General features: G+C 37.0%; 2 protein-coding genes across 8 annotated transcripts in view; both read right to left on the reverse strand.

Moving 5' to 3' along the window:
* Positions 1–1,323: 1,323 nt before the first annotated feature.
* LOC139138049 (G-protein coupled receptor 52-like) lies at positions 1,324–2,445 on the reverse strand. Its single transcript, XM_070706271.1, has one exon. The coding sequence runs from the start codon at positions 2,443–2,445 to the stop codon at positions 1,324–1,326; it is 1,122 nt and encodes a 373-aa protein (XP_070562372.1).
* Positions 2,446–9,217: 6,772 nt separating this feature from the next.
* LOC139138909 (latrophilin Cirl-like) overlaps positions 9,218–22,243 on the reverse strand; it is a 43,587-nt gene continuing 30,561 nt past the window's right edge. For 5 of the 7 annotated variants that reach the window (XM_070707509.1, XM_070707503.1, XM_070707504.1 and 2 more), the window contains 13 exons: positions 22,112–22,232; positions 21,666–21,769; positions 21,248–21,350; positions 20,660–20,813; positions 20,286–20,352; positions 18,550–18,616; positions 18,231–18,328; positions 17,298–17,348; positions 16,580–16,609; positions 15,067–15,235; positions 14,355–14,477; positions 13,404–13,479; positions 9,218–12,581 (listed from right to left, as the gene is read on the reverse strand). In XM_070707509.1, coding sequence (XP_070563610.1) covers positions 11,623–12,581; positions 13,404–13,479; positions 14,355–14,477; positions 15,067–15,235; positions 16,580–16,609; positions 17,298–17,348; positions 18,231–18,328; positions 18,550–18,616; positions 20,286–20,352; positions 20,660–20,813; positions 21,248–21,350; positions 21,666–21,769; positions 22,112–22,232 — 2,122 coding nt within the window. In that variant the 3' untranslated portion in view covers positions 9,218–11,622. The remainder of the gene's footprint in view (positions 12,582–13,403; positions 13,480–14,354; positions 14,478–15,066; positions 15,236–16,579; positions 16,610–17,297; positions 17,349–18,230; positions 18,329–18,549; positions 18,617–20,285; positions 20,353–20,659; positions 20,814–21,247; positions 21,351–21,665; positions 21,770–22,111; positions 22,233–22,243) is intronic. The other 2 variants (XM_070707506.1, XM_070707507.1) reach the window with 2 other exon arrangements.

A 22,243-nucleotide genomic window follows, 5' to 3' on the forward strand; every position in this document is an offset into this window, starting at 1 on the left:
CAGAAAAACATGAGTATAAAGCCCTACATAATTTCTGGTGAGAAAGCACAAAACATAAAGACCATGTTAAACTCTGTTTGGCACATATTACTACTCAACATGAGAAAAAATCACTACGAAGGCATTTTGCAAAGGGAATTCTGAAAAACCAAAAAGGAAAATCAAATTGAAAAAAGTGATCGACCCGCCTTGAAACAATCTTACTCGTTTACCAGAATTTTTTTCTTCGCCTTACTTGTAAATGCCTTATAAGTAAATCAGGTACGGTGAAATGTAGACACACCGGGCATCTGGTTAAATAAATTGGAAATGGCTTTTAGAGGAAATCTTGCGATGTTAAAGATATATTTGTACGCTCTGAGGCACGAAATAATGTTGAGGCCAGGTATTTTGTCTTAACAAATATTGATTAACAACAAAATAATGATCCGTGAAAACCGTTACGATTTTTACGCAAAACTATCATCGTTAACATAATTTTGAAATATATTAGACGTGGTAGATTGTATTCACTATTGTTTAGACTAGTTTGACTTGGATCAAATAGCTCATTTTACATTAGAGTAGACTGTAGATGTGGCAGTTTTGTTTTTTTGTTCCGTGCACCCTTTTCGCAATCTTTCCACGGGCACCCACGACAACATGTTCCTACAGTTAGCAACATCTGCGCCAATTAACCAATCTTACATGGAAGTCTTGATAAATACTAGTGTGTTATTTCTAATGTCTTACAAAAACACCTTTTTTTTGAAAGTCACCTGAAGACATTTCTGATTTCAATTCCATTTTTAACGTGGCGGTTATATGACAAAAATCCGTGATGAATACAACTTAAAAGTGAAATACCAATGGGCATACAAATCACCTGCGTTCTCCGATAATGGTGTTATCACTCCCGATATGACGACGGCAAGACGTCATATCGTCAATTCTTCCCAAAGCGTTGACTGCTTTGAGGACTAAGCGTTCGCATTTCATAATGTAAAAGTAGCCCCTATACCTCCCCTCCATCCAGGGGAAAATGACACAAGATTCGGACAGTGGTTTATCAATTTCAAAGTGCACCCTGTTTTTGTCATGCCCTTTCCACCGATGGAAAATGCAGTAGCTCACTTTAAATATGTGGTTGGAAATAAGGTGATATCAATTGATGAACTGAAGTTTTGGTGTATGTGGTCGCTGTGGACTTCAGAAAAAGCGACGAATGCCGACTGACTTTGATTGAATGGGTATTGAAGTATACACTACTTGTCTTTAGGTTTTTGTCTCCTAATTCTCTAATTATGTGTTTACAGTTTGCATTTAGATCATGGAGTGTTCAGCTTAACCAGGACTGGTTAAGACCCTTCCTGTTTGTAAACCAGGTGGTCTGGTCGCATCGATCGACCAAATATCAAGTCTGCGATCGATCGTGCATTCCGCACTCTCGCTGGCCGGCCTACAGACAGTTTGGCGAAAGAGCTTCCGCAGGACGCGTTTCGCTCCGAGACGGAACGACTTGTTGGACAGACAGTAGACGCCGCAGTTGAAGAAACTGTTGCTGAGGGCTATCCACATAGCAACGAAATGAAGCTGCGGGAGGTGAGGATGCGTTCCTGCCTCATCCGCTTCTTCTCCGTGCATAGACATTTCAACAGACTCTTGAACTTGCAAGACCAGCCATGGGGTCCAGCTGATACAGAACGTACCGATAATCACGAACGATGTAAGTGCCCCTCTACGCCGGTTGAGGATGGACACTCTGGTTTGGCCGTTTTGGAGTCTCTCCCTCTCGGATGCTATCTGTCGCGCCGCCTTGCGAGCGATGCGAAAAATGTGATAGTAGCAAAATATAATCGCGATGAACGAAGGCACGACCACGACAGCAACCATTGCGAAAGCGTACGGCGCCTCTTCCTCCCAGGCAACGTTGCAGACGAAGAGGTCGGCATAGTACATCACACCGACCGTGCCAGTGGCGGGGAGGATGCACAGCGCTGCCAGCAGGGCCCACTGTCCGATGATGAGGGCCCGTGCCCTCTCCGTCGTCATGATGTTCTTGTAGGACAACGGCTTTGATATCGCTAGGTACCGGTCGACTCCGATCATCGCCATCGAGGAGACCGACACGCAGGAGAACAGTTCGGTGAAAAACGCTGCCATGACACAAGCCGAGTAACTGTACGGCCAGCGGTTGATGATGGCCGGATAGACGCTGAGAGGGGTGACGAATAGCCCTACCCCCAAATCGGCACATCCCAGCGAGATCATGAACAAACCGCTTGCGTTGGCGAAGGATTTGGTACTGCAGACCACAGCTATCACCAAAACATTTCCCAATATGATTAAAGTTGTCACCAAGACCATGGAGACCGGTATGATGTGGTACTGGTCGTTGAAATAGGCGCCTGGGTGACTGAACCCATCATCATTGCCGTAGTCAGCGCGTGAAGTCGTATTTGTCATCGTTCTTCATTGATCCGTGAGAAAAAGGTAATGGGTTCTTCTCCTCACAACTAAGTCAAAATTTTAGATGACAGAAATGTATATTGTCCTCACTTTCCGTTGTCATGGTCACATCATACCATGATGGAGATGTATAGAGAAATGCGTACCATCCGTCGCGTGACGGTTTTGTTATGGCGAGCACTGTTCTCGGACACACATCACAGAATGTCAGAGGGACCGGTCATTATTCTCTTCTTTAGTCGGTTTAAGAAAAGGAAGAGTTTTCTCAACAGGCCGATGGTCGGCGAATTATCTTCTGATTAGAAGGATCCCTCGTTCGGTAAGCGCACGTATACTGAACACAGGTGTCCCTGGGAAGCTGTCCACATGACTACGTCAGAAAATTGAGAGTGAGACGATGAAAATAAACCGATAGCTGATTGGCTGAAAATCGCACCTATCATACTGTGTACAGTATTGATTCTAGTCTGGAATATGTTCATCACCTGTCCAACCAAATATCAAGAGAAAATCTTAACAAAGGATCGCAGCTAATTTTTGTATTACATTTTCGTACATAGGTTGCTCAGTTGACGATAAAGACGGAATGTGAAATTGGATTTTACAATGTAAAGATCCAAAGCAGTTGCTTTTGGATTATTTTCCATTATTTTCGTTCTTATTTCACGAAAAGAAAATCATGTAGAGATGCAGACGCTTATGATATTAATTCAACATGTCAACACAGCCAGTATGTGACACGTGTAACGTTCCATGTTATAGTTGAATAGTAAATTTCAGTGCGGACTAAATTTCATTTGTCAACAATCACAATGCCATATATATTGTGGAGTAAGCGATGTGCAGGTAAGGCTAATGGTTCGCATTTCAATATACATTACGAAAACAAAGTATAGCAAACTCATTTAGAATTCCTGTTAAGAAAGAAAGGTTTTCATTTAATAACTTGCCCGCGTTTCCACTATCCAAACGCTCTGATTTAGAAAAGTCATCTCCAAATAATTACAATGTAACCGCACGAATTATCCAATATGTAATATCACATGTAATGTGTCATAATTAACCAGATATGCATTACCTCCCCAGTACGGTATTTGTAAGAGAGAGGAATCGAAAAAGAACAGTTTGTATAATTATTACTAAAGTTCATTTCAGACAACACTCAGCAGCACTGAGTTTAGAAATGTTGTATGAACGGTTGTATTCCACTTGTGAAACCATAGCGTCAACTGCGCCGATGCCAGTGTAACACTGCTTGGGAATCTTCCTTCATCCGCTATCATGGATATAATCGTGGATACACTGAGTATCATACTATACTCTCCTATTTTCATCATTCGATTACATGCTTTTCAGTTATCCGAGAAAATAAAATACCTTTGAAACATCAACAATAGATCAGACTTTGTTAGATAGAATTGGCGATAAGTTACTGAGACACTAGACACCTTTTCACAAGAAATGTCCTTTGTAAGGAGAAATTCATGCAACTCAACACCTAAGACATGTAAAGAAACATCCCTGATATTTAATCGCACGACAACAAGCGAATGGCGACACGGGTGTTTGGCAGACAATGTACCGTGAATGACATCATGTGTTCGGAAGTTGTAGTTATTCACACGTCACACTGTGCGCCGAGTGAAATCAGAACATTAGTACATGAACGTTCGATATTTTTATTTCGACAGAAACCTGATGATTAAACATAAAGCAAGCAGAGCAATGTGGTGATGGAGAGAGAGAGAGAGAGAGAGAGAGAGAGAGAGAGAGAGAGAGAGAGAGAGAGAGAGAGAGAGAGAGAGAGAGAGAGAGAGAGAGAGAGAGAGAGAGAGAGAGTGTGTGTGTGCGTGTAGAGAGGGATCCGGGAATGGATGGGTGGATTGAAACAATCGAAATCAACAGTTCCGAATATCAAAACGTCACTGCAGGTAAGACATGTAATCACGAATGAAGAATTTAGAATGAATAATATGTGCTAACATTCTCCTCAAATTAGTAATGCTGTAATACCTCGTGAACACACTTTGCGTTAATCTAAGGTACTGGTAAATAAATATTAAGTATATTATAACTAGGTAGATAAATAAATAAATAAATAATATACATACGTACATACATACATACATACATACATACATACATACATACATACATACAGGAGAACAACGATTTTCTGGAGTTGATTGTTAATTTATAATAGACTTCGGATGTCCGACGTGAATTAAAATTACGAAAAGGAGAGTGTTGTTGCGCGCTGCAATCAGTTCCAATCCGGTTATATTGTAGTAATTTTTTTTTGCTCTATGGTCGGTTAGTTCGACGACCCGATCGCCACTCGATCTCGTGATAACATGATCAATGAATCACACCAATGTCTGGCATATGGTAACAGACGACAAGGATCAGGGTAAACCGTGCGATAAAAGAGGTTATTCTGTCATGTCCTACTTCAGTTTCAGAAGCAGAAGCTACTGACATTCATGAATGTTTTCTCTCTCCCGACTGAGTACGCTGTAGGGCTAACCCTTGTCGGCACTCCCTCATTAGATTTCACGAAATAATCGCGCATAGCTATCAGACATTGTTGCGTTCTTGATCACAATACTTTTTGTCCGATTAAATTTCTTCCATATTGGCAAGAGTGTTTTTTTTTACAAATCGTTTAAGGCTAAGCTTCAAAATCAATAAGATCTCTGGAGACAAACAAGTTTTCGGGTTTTTTCATTTTCTCCTTGGACAGTCAGATTTTGTCAGGAGACTTAATTGTTTGATGATAATTAAATCTAGTCACAGCTCTCAAAGGCACAATTCCGGATTTTATGCGTTCATATTAGAATGTTATTGAGAGATTATTTTGCAAATCGGGCACTCAACATCTGCGACCTGTCAGGTTCTTCTCAAGCTAACGTCAGCGCGCAGACTCCTCTACAACCTCATCAGATCTAATTGTTTCTATTTCATCATTTTGTCCGTAATATCGAGATAAAATACAGAATCATTCGTCACTAGCTTTCACAGTCTTCGCAAGTGTTGTAAATGTGTCATCAAACATAGCAAATTGCTCTGGACATTCGGAGGACAAAGACATATTGTTGTGACAGTATATCTCTCTTTGAATTGGTCGATCCCAGATCTTTTAAACTAACACAATTAAATTCTGTGCTCAGGGAGCATTCGTTTTTTTCGCAGAGGTGGAATTTAGTCTACAAATGAAATGCAAAAGGCGACCCCCTCCAAACTATTTTTCTAGTTACCCCCTCCCCAATTATTCATCCGATTAGATTGCACGCTAAGGCCCTGTGTTGTTGACATCTGGAAGTACCATGTGGCATGACGTCTGACTTCTGAAATAATTAAAGCCTGTCCCGGTATAATTTTAAAATCACCATAAAACACTTGGAACAAAATATGCAAAATGTGGTCATGTGACATCAGTAAATATTCAAAATGGCCGCCAATAAAAATTTATATTTTTCCTGAATAATTGATTAAAAAATCATTTGTCCCACTGGTGTTCTTGTTTATATTTGTTAATCCCGTTTGTTCAAATATGTGTAATCATAAAGTCTAAACATCTTTGCAAATACTCCATATAACACCATATTTTAAAATATTGGAGCTATATTCCCCAGTTTACAGTGTTATAAAGTTATGTCGTGAACATTGGCATGACACATTTCTCTTGGTCGACTTGAAAATTTAATTTTGTGAACAAAAGTGCTCTTTTCTACTTGTTATCACCTGTTAAGACAGAATAAAGCCACGTTCGTATTCTGTTTTACTTATTTTTCTGTCAATTATGTTGTTATTTGCCATAATTCCATCATGCAAACCTTTTGTAAAATTTGAAACTCTCCAACCATTTATTATAAAATTTGAACCCCCAAAAAACGATTGTAAAAGTCCACCCCCGATTACCACAGACCCCCCTCCCCATAAAAAACGAATGCTCCCTAACTACTAGTTTCTGTTATTTGAAATTTTTTAATGGTTGCATAATGCATATTGATATTCGCGAAATAATTGATTGACACTCTTCTCATAGGAAAGTTCAAAAAATATTCCCCATGGAAAGATCGAACAAACTGCAGAATACATTATCATCAATACAAAAATCACATTCCTTTCGTGCTGACCAATGGCTGCTAGATAGTAATGCTGTATTACCCTCCGACACTACATCACAACAGCCACCATTTCAAAGCCATTGTTATGTGAGTGTTTTGATCTCAGGTCACGCTTTGAGAAAGGAAACCGATTTCCCGTGAGGCATCACGCACACTGCATCAGTCAGCAGCTGCATAGACCCTGGCGCGAGCTCATCAACTGCATTTATTCTGGAAAGCTTGAGAATCGATCTCCCTTCCAGGCCGTCTCGGTTAATGATACTGGCTGCGAGCTAAGATGATTAGCAGCGATCAAGTACCGATTTGTGCCGAGCATTACCGCTGTTCATGCCACGAGCAATCTGCAATCGATCACTTATTTACAGAAGAGGAAAAAAGAGGAAAAAATAGGTAATGGCCAAATATTTTTTAAATTGAAAACGAATTACTTAAACAATGCCTTGCAAGTGAAAGTCTTCAAGTGTATGAGGCTGCTCCCATTCGTTGCATGACCGTATCCTTCTTAAAGTGTTTCACTTTCGAAAAAATGATAAGTGGCAATAAATCTGATGATAAAATGTTTGGACCAACACCTTATCAACCATGTCTGATAGCTTTGCATGGTTATTTCAAGTTCAAGTTGTTTCAGGTTGAAATAATCGTCTGATTTTGATAATATAAAACGCTTGACAGAACCGCAACATGCAAATAAAAATAAATTAAGATATTCGCGATTAGGTCTTGTAAGGGGCGGCAAAATTGATGAGCATGAAAAGCATTTTTTATATCTCACGGTCAAAATCGACAAGACATGACGCATTCGCATTTAAGAATTTTTTCGAAACTACGGCGTTCATACGACTCGAAAAAGGTTTTAGAACATGCATAAAATACTGACTCCTATAAACATACATCAAGGATTTGGAAAAAAATTGTATATGCTTTTTTATGACCACCAGGCCCCTGCCAGATATGATCTCAACATTAAGCAGACGACGAACAATATATACGACTGAAATCTCTAATGAGTGAGATGACGTCCAAACTGGCATCCTATGTTTGTCATAAATTTTCAATGAGACGAGAAGCTTTTTATACTTAAATTCATTTGTTTCGAGCTATTCATATCTCTGTTCTTTATTCACTCTTTAGTGTCTTGTAAGCTCTTGGGGCAAGATGTGACAACCGAGCTGTTTAAGTCCACACATGACACTTTAGGCCTAATAAAAAAATATAACATAACATTACCATATTAAGGTAAAATGCGCCTTTTAAAATACTGTTTTGGTGTACCACCCTTGGGGGCTCACTTTGAAGCCAATGGAGTGAATAAAGTTTTCACGGGCATATGTTTCTGAAAATCGAAGAATTTATCCCCCCCCCCCTCCGAGTTAAAAGAAGGATATTAGGTGATCGTAACTATTGAGTTATATATTATTTGTTTCTGAAGAACAAAATGTTGCATTGTGAACCCTGATTTTTACTTTTGATTTCGAAACGCAATGGTTTCGAGTTTAATTCAGGAAAATTTGGGTAAAAGTTTAAGTCTTTCAGTTTCGAGGCGCAAACTTCCTTAGACGCCAAATTTTTGTTGGGTTTATGCTCAATTGGCTGTTCTTAAAAGCAGGGTTAACACTGAGAATGTTTTGCTTAGTTTTCAAATGACCGCCATGGGACTGCCACTAGTAAGGTGCTTTACTGCCCGCAATGTTAGTGACAAATTGAAGTACGAGTGACTCTATTCAGGTAACGTTAGAAAGCAATATACCCGACAACAATCGATAAGTATATGTTCATTACTTTTACATATGCTATGGGAACCAACGATTCTGTGTTAGATTCTAAAATTTCTAAAAGCTTTATAATAAAATTCTTCGTCTGCCGTCCTCAAATTGTCCGAAAACGATCCCTCCCGCCAGGCTAACAAACAAAAGCAGAAATGAATCTCAGTGTAAAAATGTATATACCCATTTCTCGCTAGATCTATTAGTCAGGATACAGGAAAGAGCTATAGTTTTCTTCATCTTGCACGAAACCATACCCCCTTGCGGGCGGCAAACAACAGAATTTCATTAAAGGCGCCTTCGGGCAAATAAATAAAATGTGTTTGTTTCCTATAACCAGGCTGATCCTCCAACCATACGCTTAATACCTTTTCTGCATTTTAAAAATAACGCATGATTTTGGCAAATTTAGCCGTTTTTCAATGGGTCCAATCTAAATGTGAATTTAAAAAATGGTTCTCGACCAATGTACCCGTAGGTCACCTTAGCAGAAATATATATTTTTGTTTGTGCCATGTTATGAGGAGAACTATTCCAAGAAATGAAACAATGTTGATGTTCCAGAGAAGGACTTCATTGGATGCATTTTGCCAACAGTGTCCAAACGTTGCGATTGGGACATATCGGCGGCATTTTCGGAAAATAAACTGGCAAAAGTTGCTTTATGGGTAATTTCAGTCTGGTGAGCGGGCCGGCATTGTGGTACCACCATCATGTTCTTGCCAGAATTCACCTCTGTTCATTGAACAAAACCGAGCCTTGGTATGATAAATGTGCTCAGTCCCGTACCTATTCTCGGTTTCTCAAGATCTGAAAGATGTACATTCATAAAGTTTGGTTGTCAGATCTCAAAATATTAGAAAAGGCCAAATAAACTTTAGATTTTGATAAAAAATTGTCAAACTTTTATTGGATAAAATTTACATTTATCATGAAACATATGTACATGACTGTATAAATACAATGATAGAAAATATTAAAGTATGTAAATAGGAGAGCCAATTTTTTAAAAAAAAAGATCTACTGGCAAGAAAATCCCTAAAAACAACTTTCCTACATGACATCTTTATAAAGCTTATACATATGGTTAGAAATCTATCACTGACGACTGAATACGCATACATTCCTGTCAATATTAACTGATGAGCAATAATGATATAATATTACAGGGGCACTCAAAACACATATACATCTAAAGCTGACTTTTTCAGTCTTTTTTCTGTGTATAAGTAGTTCCTTGGTCTGCTTCCATGTATATGTTAGGATACTCAGTATTTAGCTTGTAAACACAGTTGTTGTTCATGTCATGAGTTATTGTTTACACCTGAATGTCTGTCTATGCCTTAATTAATATGTCGAGAATAACATACATGAATACTGTACTGCATTGAGAAACTAAATACTGGATATTCCAATATACAGCATAGAAGAGACTAAGAAACTCTCACTGATACATTGAATAAAAGATTGAAATCTTTGTCAAAATGTTAGTTTCTGTATCTCTATACCTCTAATCTGTCTGAATTTCAATTAAGGTATGTTCAAGTTTTGATAACCTTGCAGATAAAGCGATCTTGAACAAGTTCCGATTTGATACATCATCTCTTCAATGCGGATCAATCATCTGAATTTGACGTTTAATGAACTTGAATTTCTCATTTTGTCAAACGTTAACCAAAGTTCACAGCTTTTGAAGGCTTGGCACAAAAACAGTTTCAATGGGGCAACATAGCATTGGGGATCCAACTTTACATATTATGTCAGTGTATAAAATATTCCAAGCAGTTATAGATCACTTTAAAATAAACTGACATGATTTGCACATGACAGAGAAAATACTATGGCAGTTACGTTATGTTGTAAATACTATAGATCAGACATTACCTCCTTTTTTTGAGCATTTTCATGACCAATAAGTTATCAGTTACTGATAGCCCTCTGACACCCTGTGTAAATGATGGAATGACGCAGTTCTGCAATTTAACATTATCCTAGGGTATGTTTCAATTTATGAAACATACACCAAACTCATTTACAAGTTCCATGATTGTTGTGCAAAACAACAAACATTTTACAGATTATTCTGATGTTACATTATTTTGCTGAGAATAATCTTTATACATTTATTCTGATGATGTATATATTTTGGGGCAGTCATCACATTCAGGTTGAAGAGATGTTATGTGACCACAGTTTTACATCCTATACATCATTAGACAGACACTGAAAACTTCATATCAGCAAAACAGAAGGCCAGACTTTACAAAGTTAATTTTGTGAAATATTCATGTTGTCTGGAACTTCTTTTTTGCCTTCACAATAATCACTGAATTGTCTTTTCCTACAGAGTTAAGGCAGGAAATTGCATCTGCCTTGAGTTTGAAATATTTGTACATTTCACAAAGTAAAGTATGATTACTTTTCAAGTATTTTCACGGGTAAATCAAAGGCACCTTTCTCAGTGTGGCATTATTTCTTGAAATATGTTTAACTATCGTGAAGGCACTCAATAACTGATTGCAATTCGATGGCCCAGTGCAAGACGGGCGTACCCCCTGTGTTACAGCATAGGAGATATGCCCCTCTTGCACTGGGCTATCGAAAGTGTATACTGCAATTCATTTGATAAATCATAATAATCAAAGTCTGAATATTAGTTTAGTTTTTTGCCTTAGTGGCAAACACATACTGTAAATGCAGACTAATGCCATAACTGAATGCAAACATGAAACACTGTTTTGTCAATACATGAATACTTGGAAACTGAAGAAAACCTGAAAAATTAATTAAAGACTGTTATGGACTTATACATCATTTCAATATAAAAAGTACTGTTTTGGGTAACATGTAACATTATCTGATGGCTATTCATGAAAAATTATTATGTTCAACCCACCAGATCAATAATGCTTTCTAAATATTTAGCCCATCCTATCAGTTATTATTGTGTAAAAAACATTTTGCATCTAAACAAAAACATGATAAATGATGGTTGTGACAATGTTCTATAATAATTATAGAATTATTAAATTCTATCATGGACACCCAGTGAGGAAATCCTAGCTGGGGTTAGTAATAATATGTCTTCCTTTATATTTCAATTTTTTCATCTGCAATTATTGATAATCATAAGGGGCAAAACAAACACTATTAGGAAACACGTAAATTATACTTGTACATTGCTTCATAAGATTTCTCATATGAATTTTGAATGTATATCAAACATACAGTGTGTAATTATGTAATAGTTGGGCTGTGTTGCTGCCAAAATGATTGTTGATTTACAGGTAAGTCTCAAAGTAGGTGTATCTGCTCTTTCTGGGGGTGCCACCCTGATAAGATCCATGAGACCCTGTGCCATCTGGTTTAGTCCTCACAGATGGAACATCTCCATTACTGTCGCTGATTTCAGTTGGTTGGTTTGTTGTCTCTTCATCTGAAATGGACGATGAAGTGACAATATCATCAGTTGTCCTCCATTTCTTTAGAACAATTGACCCTTCACTCCCTGACTTTGCTCTGTCTTCAAGAGAAAATAAACCCCTTGCATTTGGATTGTCTGCATCCTGCCCAGACAGTGAAAGTAGTTGTTTTCTGACTAAGATAGGACTGATACTTATTCGGCTCCAAGGTCTCCCATCACTGTCCAGTATCTTGGTGTGCCTTATATGAACTGGTAAGTTGCTACTCCCGCTGTTAGTTCTAGCTCTGGAGATTGTTCCGCCATTGCGAACATTCCAGTCGCTCCCAATTCTTCGATACTGCACAAGGGACACATCCTGCTCACCAAGATTTTCAAGTTGCGGCGGTTTGCCATTCTGTAAAATTTTTCTGTCCACAAGTTCGAGCTGCTGCTGCTTCTGCAAGATTTGCGGGGATGTCAGTAGGAGATTTGGCATGCTGTGATGTGCTGCGCTGTCCTCCACACTGTCAAAGGTGTCAGATGTTCCATCTCTACTCAACTGATCAAACATAAACGTGGCATATCCATTTTGATTCAAAGGCGTCAAAAGACAAGGATCACTACTAGTCCGCTTAAGATCAAGCGGCTGAAGATTAAACTTGACATCGACAGCTTCCCTGAGCATTTCCTCACGTGAATCTTGTCTCGTGATTCCAGGTGAAATATCTGCCTGTATTCCTTTCTCCCGGGTTTCTGGATTGTATTCATAAACACTTCCGTTGTGTAACATGGGCTGGATGACAGCTACAGCTCTTGTTGTTGCTCCTGCTGTGCCTACTGTTCAGAGAAGTAAATATAGGAAAAAAAATAAAGAAAAAATGAAAATGAACAAATAAAAATCAAAATTTCAGATTTAATCTTAAAGAAAACAGAAAAGAGAAAATTAAACATGGATCAGTTTTGAATTACAACATTTTGTCCTCATACTTATGAATTTAAATAAAATTTACAATTATTATATTTTCTGCGGTCATTTCTGAACATCTCACTTTTTTATACTGTCAGGAAGAATAACTACAAAATGTATGAACAGAAAATACATTATACATGTACACGTAGTACTCCCTTGAAGGTTCCATGCAGTTTTGAATTTTCCTTTTTTGATGTGTGTTACAATCACATGGCCAGAAGATTAACTGGCTTAACTGGAGATGCTTTTCACATTTCATCACATTTCAAAATTCCTCAGGCTTACTGAGGATGCATGGTTGCAATAACTGTATCATCTTACTTCAAAGTGACAAGACATTTATTATCTATGAGACAAACTGCCTTTGCATTTCAATATCTGATGCAGTCAGTTTCCTCGGCCGGGGCGATTACTGGTCGTCACATATTTTAATGAGCTCTCAGTTACAACTGCTTTGTCAGGTCACATAAAATGGCAATGTTAATAAAAGATGTACATGTAAAAAGTGAAAGGCTTTTATAAGAGCATTGCATGCTACTTTTGACGAAAGCAATTTCTTGAGAACATTTCACCACTGTACACTGAATCCAGAAGGTAATCTCCACAGTGCGAAGATAACAATGGTAAAAAGCCCTCAAGCTGTCTGTGCTTATACAGGAGCAGTTTTGTAAAATGATAGGACGACTTACCCATGTTCTGACTGATGGAAGAAGCAGAGTGTCTTTTGTCAGAGGAATGGTTCCCCATTGATGCTCTTGCTGCTTTCTGCAGGAAAAGAAACACACAACTATTAACAATACATACAGATCAATGTATTAAATGTCAGCGAAATGAGAATCCAAAATGAATTTAATCCATCAGGAATTGTAACGAACAGTCATTATGAGCTACAAAAATTAATGACTATCTCTGTTATTTCTTTTTGAGTATCATAAACAATTTCATAGATATCTAGATACATAAGTATGTAAAATATGTAGGTGAGTAAACTCCGATAATACTTTGCAATTCAAAGGACAGATTTCTTGTGCATCGATCATATCATTTTAACAGCAATTATGATGAGATTAAAAGATGATCATCTTGACACCAGGGTGGCAATGAATACAATGAATGCAAAGTAGAATAAAACACAGTAAATCTTTGCAGCTGTCTTGGCATCAAGATCAATGACGTGCATAACATGACATCTAATTTGAATGTGAAATTCTTCAAAGCCACGTTCCAAAATAACAAGATGTCAAACAATATCACATAAACCAAGATTTAAAACAACTGTCACTCAAGCCTAATTAGTGTTCAGTGTTTTATAATTATTTTCTTGGTCTTTTCTCTTTTAAGCTTTCCCTATTAACATCATAAACAGCAGAACAGGAATATCTACATGCAGTGGGTTTCTGATACACGGAATAATGATGATGATAACTGCTCAGACCTTTAGAGTGCCTACACGCGATCCTAAAAATACTACAGGTTACACATTCTGCCCAGCATGGAAAAATGTCATTTTAATGTGCAATCTTTTTCAAGTGAACATGAAAAATAGGCTAATGAGACTAATCTAGATCAAACTAGGATGAGAAACAACATCTCTTTTTCTTGCTTATTCGAAGAAAATTACATTTGCATGTAAAGTTTACCTTGCTAGAAGCACCACTTGACCCTTGACCTTGATTTGAATATGCAGAACTTGAAATACGGTCACGGATACATGAAGGACAGCAACGACTGTGACGAATATGACGTTTGTATTCTTTCTTGACCTTCAAGTGAGGAACAAAATAATAAAATACTAGCGTACACATTTTCAATTAATGTCTACCTTCAGAACAAACATGAATTGTTTTTTGACTTTCATTCAGGTTGTAACTGAAAAATTGAATGCACTATATGAAATATCCATTTGTCACGACAGATTTTTGATGAGAGGGTTAAAAATAGTTATCATATGAGGCTAATGGCGTCAAACAATCTGAGCGCGCTACTTTTCTCTTTGTCTTCCACTCTTATCAAATATAGCATAAAGAATTAATCGAAATTTAATAACGATTTTCATTCAGATGTATATGACTGGATACAATAATAAAAGGTAAAAGTAAACATACAGATTAACTTCCACCTTTTGTCACAATATGATGATCCAAAAATCGTCCTAATAGTGTTTATTGTGAATTTTGACAAAAGAGGTTTTCTTTAGAAATAATGCCAACATACATAATGAGCGTGACACATTGGCATCACTCAGCACGTCCTGTCATATCTTCAATTTCAGTGAATAAACAGTTGTTATATGGCTCTGGCATGGATGAAGTCACATGGAAACCAAATTATTATGTATCAAAATAGGTTTACCTTGTCATTCATGAGACAATGGAAGACGAATATGAAGAGACCTTGGAAAGCGTTCAAAACGGTGAATATGTAAGCCATGAAGAGTGTTTCTGAATTAATGTATAACAGTCCAAATACCCATGTGATGCCCAGTAGACACAGCAACACACATGCTCCTTTTAGCCAGGCTCTGAAAGAATGGAAGTGAAAATAATAAATTCAAGTACGACGTAATAACTCTTACTTAGTTTCATGCATCCTGCAATCTTCAAACAGAATTAAATTTCTTTGAAATTCAATCTCATTTATATGGTTGGGAGGAACCATTATACTGTGTTTTCAGATGGTGATAAAAATGGATAAATGCTATTTGTTTTGATGGATAGCTGATAACAGACGCTCTGAGTTGCTTTCAAAATGTTGCCGCCAAAACAAATATTATTTATCAAACTTTAACACTACCTACAAATTGAATGGTATGTCCCAAACATATAAATATGAGTGTTGCTAGGAATCCTTTCACTTCTGTCTGAAGATTGCAGGATGCATGAAACTTAAGTAACAGATATTATTACTTTGCACTTGAATTAATTTGTGTTATTACTATTTATAACGCTCTGCTGAAAAATATGTACGAAGCACATCATTGGTACACTTGCTAGGTCATAAAATCTGGTTCTGTGTGTACAATGAACAACCATCACCATTTATGCTGCCAAGACTGAAAAGACTGAAGAGAACAAATTGCTGGGGAAAGACTGTAGAACACGAGGCCCAATCTGTACAAATTTTATAAATCAATATAATTCTAGGGGGTCCAGTTGCTTTAACAAGGTATGCAAGGACCCTCTAAGAAAAGTTGATTGCTTTTGTAAGGAAGATCCTGCCCAGTGCTCTCCAAACATTGTGCCATCTGCCACTTTAAAGGTATACTGTCACCTGTTCAAATTTTGCCAAAGTTACCATGGAAAGAAAAAATCTAACAATCACAGATTTTAAGCGGGTGGCCGCTTTTTAAAAAACAGCGCCCTCACATAGCATTTTGAATACCTAGGAACGCCCCATTGACCATATATGGGCATATTTAGATTACAGGTGATTGTATACCTTTAATCATAGCATTTAATAGAAAAAGTATATCACATGAGAATGAATGATGATATGGTGTGATGACTTCACCATGTCCATTGATAGACTCTATACCGATAAACCATTCTGAAATTATGGTCATATCTAAAAGTACACTTAGTCTAGTAATCATAGAAAATAAAAAAAACAGAAGATGGAGAAGGTTATGGTGTCCTTTCCCATGTAATATTCCTGACAAATTGTTCCCTATAGTGAGGGAATTTTCCAAAATAGCCAACATCCATAGTTAATGATAGAGCCGACAATGTATATAATGGGAGAGTGGTGTTTTGTACAGAAGGTGAGAGTCGTGAGCGATTGAAAAGTGCTGTAGGGAAAAAACCCTGCTCCATGTTGCAACCCAGCTGATAGATTAATAATGTATATTCAAGTGAGTGAAACTTACTGAGTTTCTTGGCATTTGGTTTTACCAAGACTTCAGAATTCAAATAAAGAGATCAAGGACAAAAATATTCTGGATGTAAGTATTTTTTTATAAGTCGAATATGATTGAAAATGAGAAAAAAAAGGAAACTGTAGAGTCAGAAATTTGGAAAAGATGAAGAAAAGACATGCAGACACAATCAAACCTTGACTGTATTTAAGATAGTGTTTAAATGATAACACAATCTGGACATAATCAGTAAAATCATACAACACAACTTGCACACAATTACTTACACTCTTTATATTTACATCCCATGAAAGTGTTTTTAGAGTAATAAACATAACCTTTGTTGCCATGACAACCAACTTAGTTCGTAGAAGAATATGTTAGCACAGTTCAATGGCAGCAGGGAATAAAATGAAGTGATGTGTGAAAAGATTTGTCAGATATTTAGGACAACGGGGCTTAAACATGCTGTCCGCAGTAATTGGGTGACATATTGTGATAACTGACGGGCATTAAGTATGATCTGCCATCAGAGCAAATACGCCCTAATTGAGAGAGATTTCATGTAGAGTGACATATTAAGATCAACCGTTGTTGAAATGCAATAAGAGATACCGCAGAAGACTATGAAAGGACACCTCGCAACATGCATTTGGAGACTGAGAGCATTACTGTCGAATGCAGAAAATAAATGAGTTCAAGACACAAAGCGGCTGATTTTCATCCTTACATCAATTTACTACTTGAGCGTCGTCGCATTGATGGGCATGGCTGCTGTGAACTGGGTAAAATATACACATCTAGCATTAGTAAACTTTCTGATTTTAACAAAATTTTCAATAGTGTATAAAAATGAAAATTGTTAACATTTACTCATATATTTTTCCAAAAGGCAAGTGGAGAAAATAAATCTGTCTAACAGATTTGTTGACATTTTCAAGCTACACACCACTGGTATTGAAAGTGCATGTATGTATACCTATAACATAAAACGGCAGCTTATGACGTTGTTCATGCCTGCAAATTGTGTCGGCAATCTGTGTTGGCAATCTTTAAGTATTAAACCTTTGTGAGTTAACCAGTGCTTTGCTGAACAAAGTGGATTTCACAGCAATCCAGAGGATTAGAACAGGTAATTTGGGTGAAACAGAGTTTGGAGAATGTCACTTTGAGACACCTGAGAGTGTTTTTCATTCTCTTCAAACCAACATATCCAGATTATTAATCCAGTCAGTATGTGTAATACATAAACTAAACTTTCGTTAAGGGCAATATAGGCAGAAAAATGTTCCCAAGTTGTTTTAACCAGAGTTCCCCTTGGTATATCAATGTAATCAGATTGGGGGATAGCAGAAACAGTATGAGAGTTCCCAAATCATTTATCAATGTTCTCCTACATTAGCAAAAACACTATAATAAGCATTTGTGTGACAGGGACAATTCCTAACAGCAACTAGGAAGCATAATTATATTATGGGTAAAGATGTCAGGAAGCCAGCTTCAGCCAGGCTATTACAATCATCTGTCCAAACTTCATAAATCCAATAAAGACAAAAACATTGTAATGTTGGCATCAGGAACAAGGATTGTTTTTTTTGTGAATTGGCTCAAAGTCTGAATCTCACATTTTATAAACACTGACAGCCAATTTCAGAACTCTTACCTCAGTTGAGATGCATCCTTGTTCTGCTGTATACTAGGAGCATGGCCAGAGTGACGATACATTATAACACCAGCAACAAGCAGAAAAATTATGTTCACCTGGAAATGAGCAAAGAAAGAATCTTAATACAGATATGTATAAAAGTTTATAATATCCGTCTTTATATATGATTAGGAATGTCAATCTGCTTTTGTCTGAATATTTACAGACGCAAATCCTTCTACTTGAACCTGTGCAGTAATAGACTGTGATAATTTGAGATCTCAATAAACAAATGTTACACAAATAAACACAAAGAGGAAACAAACACTAGTCTTACCAGGATTACCGCACAAACAGGTCCGACAAATGCCCATATCAAACCCCTCTCTATGGTAATCCAACAACTGCAATAGGAAAATAAATAGAAGAAATCAGATTCAGTAGTAATCACTACTTGATCATCCAGATGAGACTGAGTGGGGAAGGATGAAATTCCATTGGATTTTTGGTATAAATCTGGCAGATATTAAGATCTGTGATTCACACTTCCTTCAATTTTGCAATTCCAATCAAAATTTAAATATTAACGCCAGTAGTTTTGTGGATGTAGTACTTGCGAGAGTGGTTGATAAACGGTCAGTTTCCCTTCCTTGTAAACTTGCCATAGTAACATAAATAAATTTGACAGTGTCTGCTATACATGCTGATGTTGCCATTGTCTGTGTTTAATATTGTCTCTTTCAATATTTGCCAATGTCTGCATATCCCTCTTCCAATATCTTGTTAATTTCCGTATAAATGACAGACAGCTCAGAGCTGACACATCTCCATTAAAAAATAATAAAAGTTTTGACCGATGTTATAATATTTGAACTTTTAAAAAAGCTGATTAATTTATAAAATTAAAAATAGCCTTTTAAAGATAAAATTGTCGTTAAACAAGATAGTACACTGTAACCTGCAATCTATCATTGATCTCTGAATTCTACGCACACTGAAAATGACATATGTTACCCATTAACTAAATCACAACACGAGACTAGCTAAATACTGAGTTTACCAAGAGTGAGAGATCTACCCCTGTGTCTGCCAAATTGGCACGACAAAATTTCACAATACTAGTAACAACAATGCATACCAAAACAATTACTTATTCGTTTGTCAAATACCATTTACAGCTGAAACAGAATATCAACTGGACACAGGAGTAAATTGACAACAGTCGGAATTGACACTATCTTTGCAAGAATATAAGCACATGCAGTCAGTAAAAAGATTTCTTTTTAAATTTTCCATGAGACCACTGCTGTAACAGTGAATCGCAGGTTTTGCTACCAGAGATTCTGGCTTAAAAAGAACATTTTGATCTCATCCATCCAGACTGCTTCAAGATTTTAAAATTACAAGAAAACTGTATAAATACAAAAGTATGCATCATGATGAACAGTGATGATCGAGTCTAAATGATATCTTTTTCACAAAATTTTGCAAAACTTCAATCAAAGGCATACTTTTGTAAAAACACCTACTGATTTCTGCACTGACTTCTGGGCAAAAAGATCTTTTCGACAGTTGTTGCTGGTTTGCTGTTTTATTTTGCAAACTTAAGATGAATTTTCAAGTTCATGGAAAATTTTACTTGAATGAATCAGACAACGAGAGAATTGCTGAGAGAAGTAGCTGTAATCACTACTTTCAAGCCTTTATTAGTGTCACAATGTCATAACAATCACCCACTACTTCTCTTATGTATTGAAAGCTGTCATATCTAATCTCCTAATACATCTGAATAACCCGTTCAGAAACCAGTGCAAAGTGTATGTGCCACAGATTAATTCATAATTCTTTCGAACAAGAGACACATATACGCTTTCTAAGTGAGCAATTTTATTCACAATGGCATGTCATAAACATTACTGCTACAACCAGTGAATGAATTCAACTCCCAAGCAGACGCAACAATGGGAACAATCCATTTCTGCTGTTCCCTGATGATTGCCAATGAAATTGTTTGCCTAAACAGTAGACTTGATCTCTTACAAGATCTGAACACCTAAATAAAGATTAACTTACTACTGTGAAGTGCCATAGCCCTGCGGATAGATACCGGCTGATACTCCCACAACAATGGCTGGAACCACTGGAAAGGATAAAAAAATACATCATATCATTTAGAATCTCCTTTCTCCTGATATTGTGATTGTAAGAGTAGTATTTATAACTGGTTCAAAAGTTGAAATTTTTTGAGGTATAATGGATGTTGTTTTGTTCATCACAAGCAATCTTTGCTTTTGGAATATTGTTTTTTTCTGACAATATTTATCAAAAAGCATTATTACGCTTGCAGATATGCCATTGTTACACTTGATGATATGGAGATCACTTCACATATTTGAAAGCAGACTGACAGTGTAGAATAGATGTGAGTGGATTTCTGATTTGCTTACCATAGCCGTAAGGGTAGTAGTATTTCTTCCTTGACTTTTTAGCTTCGAAGACTTCAATCAGCATCACGTAGATCTGAATGCCTTCCAAGCTCATCCATGCAAATGCCGCCAGGAAGAAATAATGGAGAAGACCAGCAATCACGGCGCAGGTTTTCTGTGGGAGAGAGGGAGGGTTGGGCAGGTAACAAAATCGATATTATATCTTAGTATAATTTGGTTGATAATTACTGGCATTTTGTAGCAACAAGATTCAGGCAGTGGAACTAAAAGTTTCTTGGAAATATAGGAAATTCATTTCCTGACAACAAGGACATGAAATGAACCATCCTTTTTTATACACTTGATACATACATGTTCATTTCAGAGATGGAAGTTCCTCAAGCTATTGCAAATATTCATAATGAATTACAAGTTTGGAAGAGCTGATTTCTTTTATACACTTTGATACATACACGTTCATTTCAGAGATGGAAGCTCCTCAAGCCATTACAAATATTCATATTGCATTCCAAGTTTGGAAGAGCATATTTCTTATGAGTGTCCCTACAAAGGTAATTGAACTAATGGATTTTAAAGATCAGTACCTACCTCATTTTCTGTCCGGTCTATCCCAGCCATAAAGATTACCTCAGCAATCAGCAAACACAAACACAAATTTTTGTGTATGGTGTTCCTGTCATTCTGTAGATTTCTGTCAGGCATAGAGGTAGAGATTATATACTAGGTAAATGCATGAAAAATAATCGGGCAAACTACTGTCCATTTTTATGAAGTTGAAAATCTGGACAGAGTCACAAAATAATTGTTCTGGGTGATTGCGACAGTATGTCAACATTTACAAGCGCATGTCCACTTTGTTTTGCTTCTTTTATGCAAAAAATAATCTCTCCTGGTGTCACAGCCAGTTATATCATGAAACTGCCTGTTCAAATTCACACTCGAGCATTGATAATTATACACTGAGGAAACCCTGTTTTACTGAGTTGAGAAAGAGACGTATGCTTACCTGCAAGCACAGAATGTGACCAGACAAAGGACCATACAGCATATAGAAATAATAAACCCAGCATATGTAATGACTGATAAAGCAAAGTGGTGTACCAGCGGGATCTGAAAATAAAAACAAGAGTACTGATTTTTAACAATGTATACCTGAAGAGGGCGATCTTTGGCTAAATGAGAACCGATTCCAAAAGGTTTGTAATTCTAGGGGTGAGAAAGAATCTCAAACCAGCCTGAAAAGTGTGTCTGTGAATTCATTAAAGTATAAAAATAAAGAAAGTTGTTTAAATAAATAAATGTTTACCATGACATTCTTCTATTAGACAGTTTGTGATAAAGCATGTTAATTTCTATTCAAAACTTAGAACAGAACAAGGAGACTAAAATTTAGAGTGCTTTTAACACTTACGCAATATAATAGGAGCATTTATAAAAAAGTGTTTGACTTACCCTAAGGCCTCTGATATCCATAATAATAGCAAAATTTGTAAGATGGCTGCATGCACACACAGTGTGTGTCTCATTGCTTTCCACTGTCTCACAACCATAGTCTGACCACTCACCATCACCACTGTAGAGGAA

Source organism: Ptychodera flava, chromosome 8, assembly GCF_041260155.1.
Source record: "Ptychodera flava strain L36383 chromosome 8, AS_Pfla_20210202, whole genome shotgun sequence".
Classification (NCBI taxonomy): Eukaryota; Metazoa; Hemichordata; class Enteropneusta; family Ptychoderidae; genus Ptychodera; species Ptychodera flava.

Excerpts from the sequence above, each read along its gene's own strand:
- LOC139138049 (XM_070706271.1), bottom strand. The coding sequence starts at position 2,445 with ATGACAAATACGACTTCACGCGCTGACTACGGCAATGATGATGGGTTC.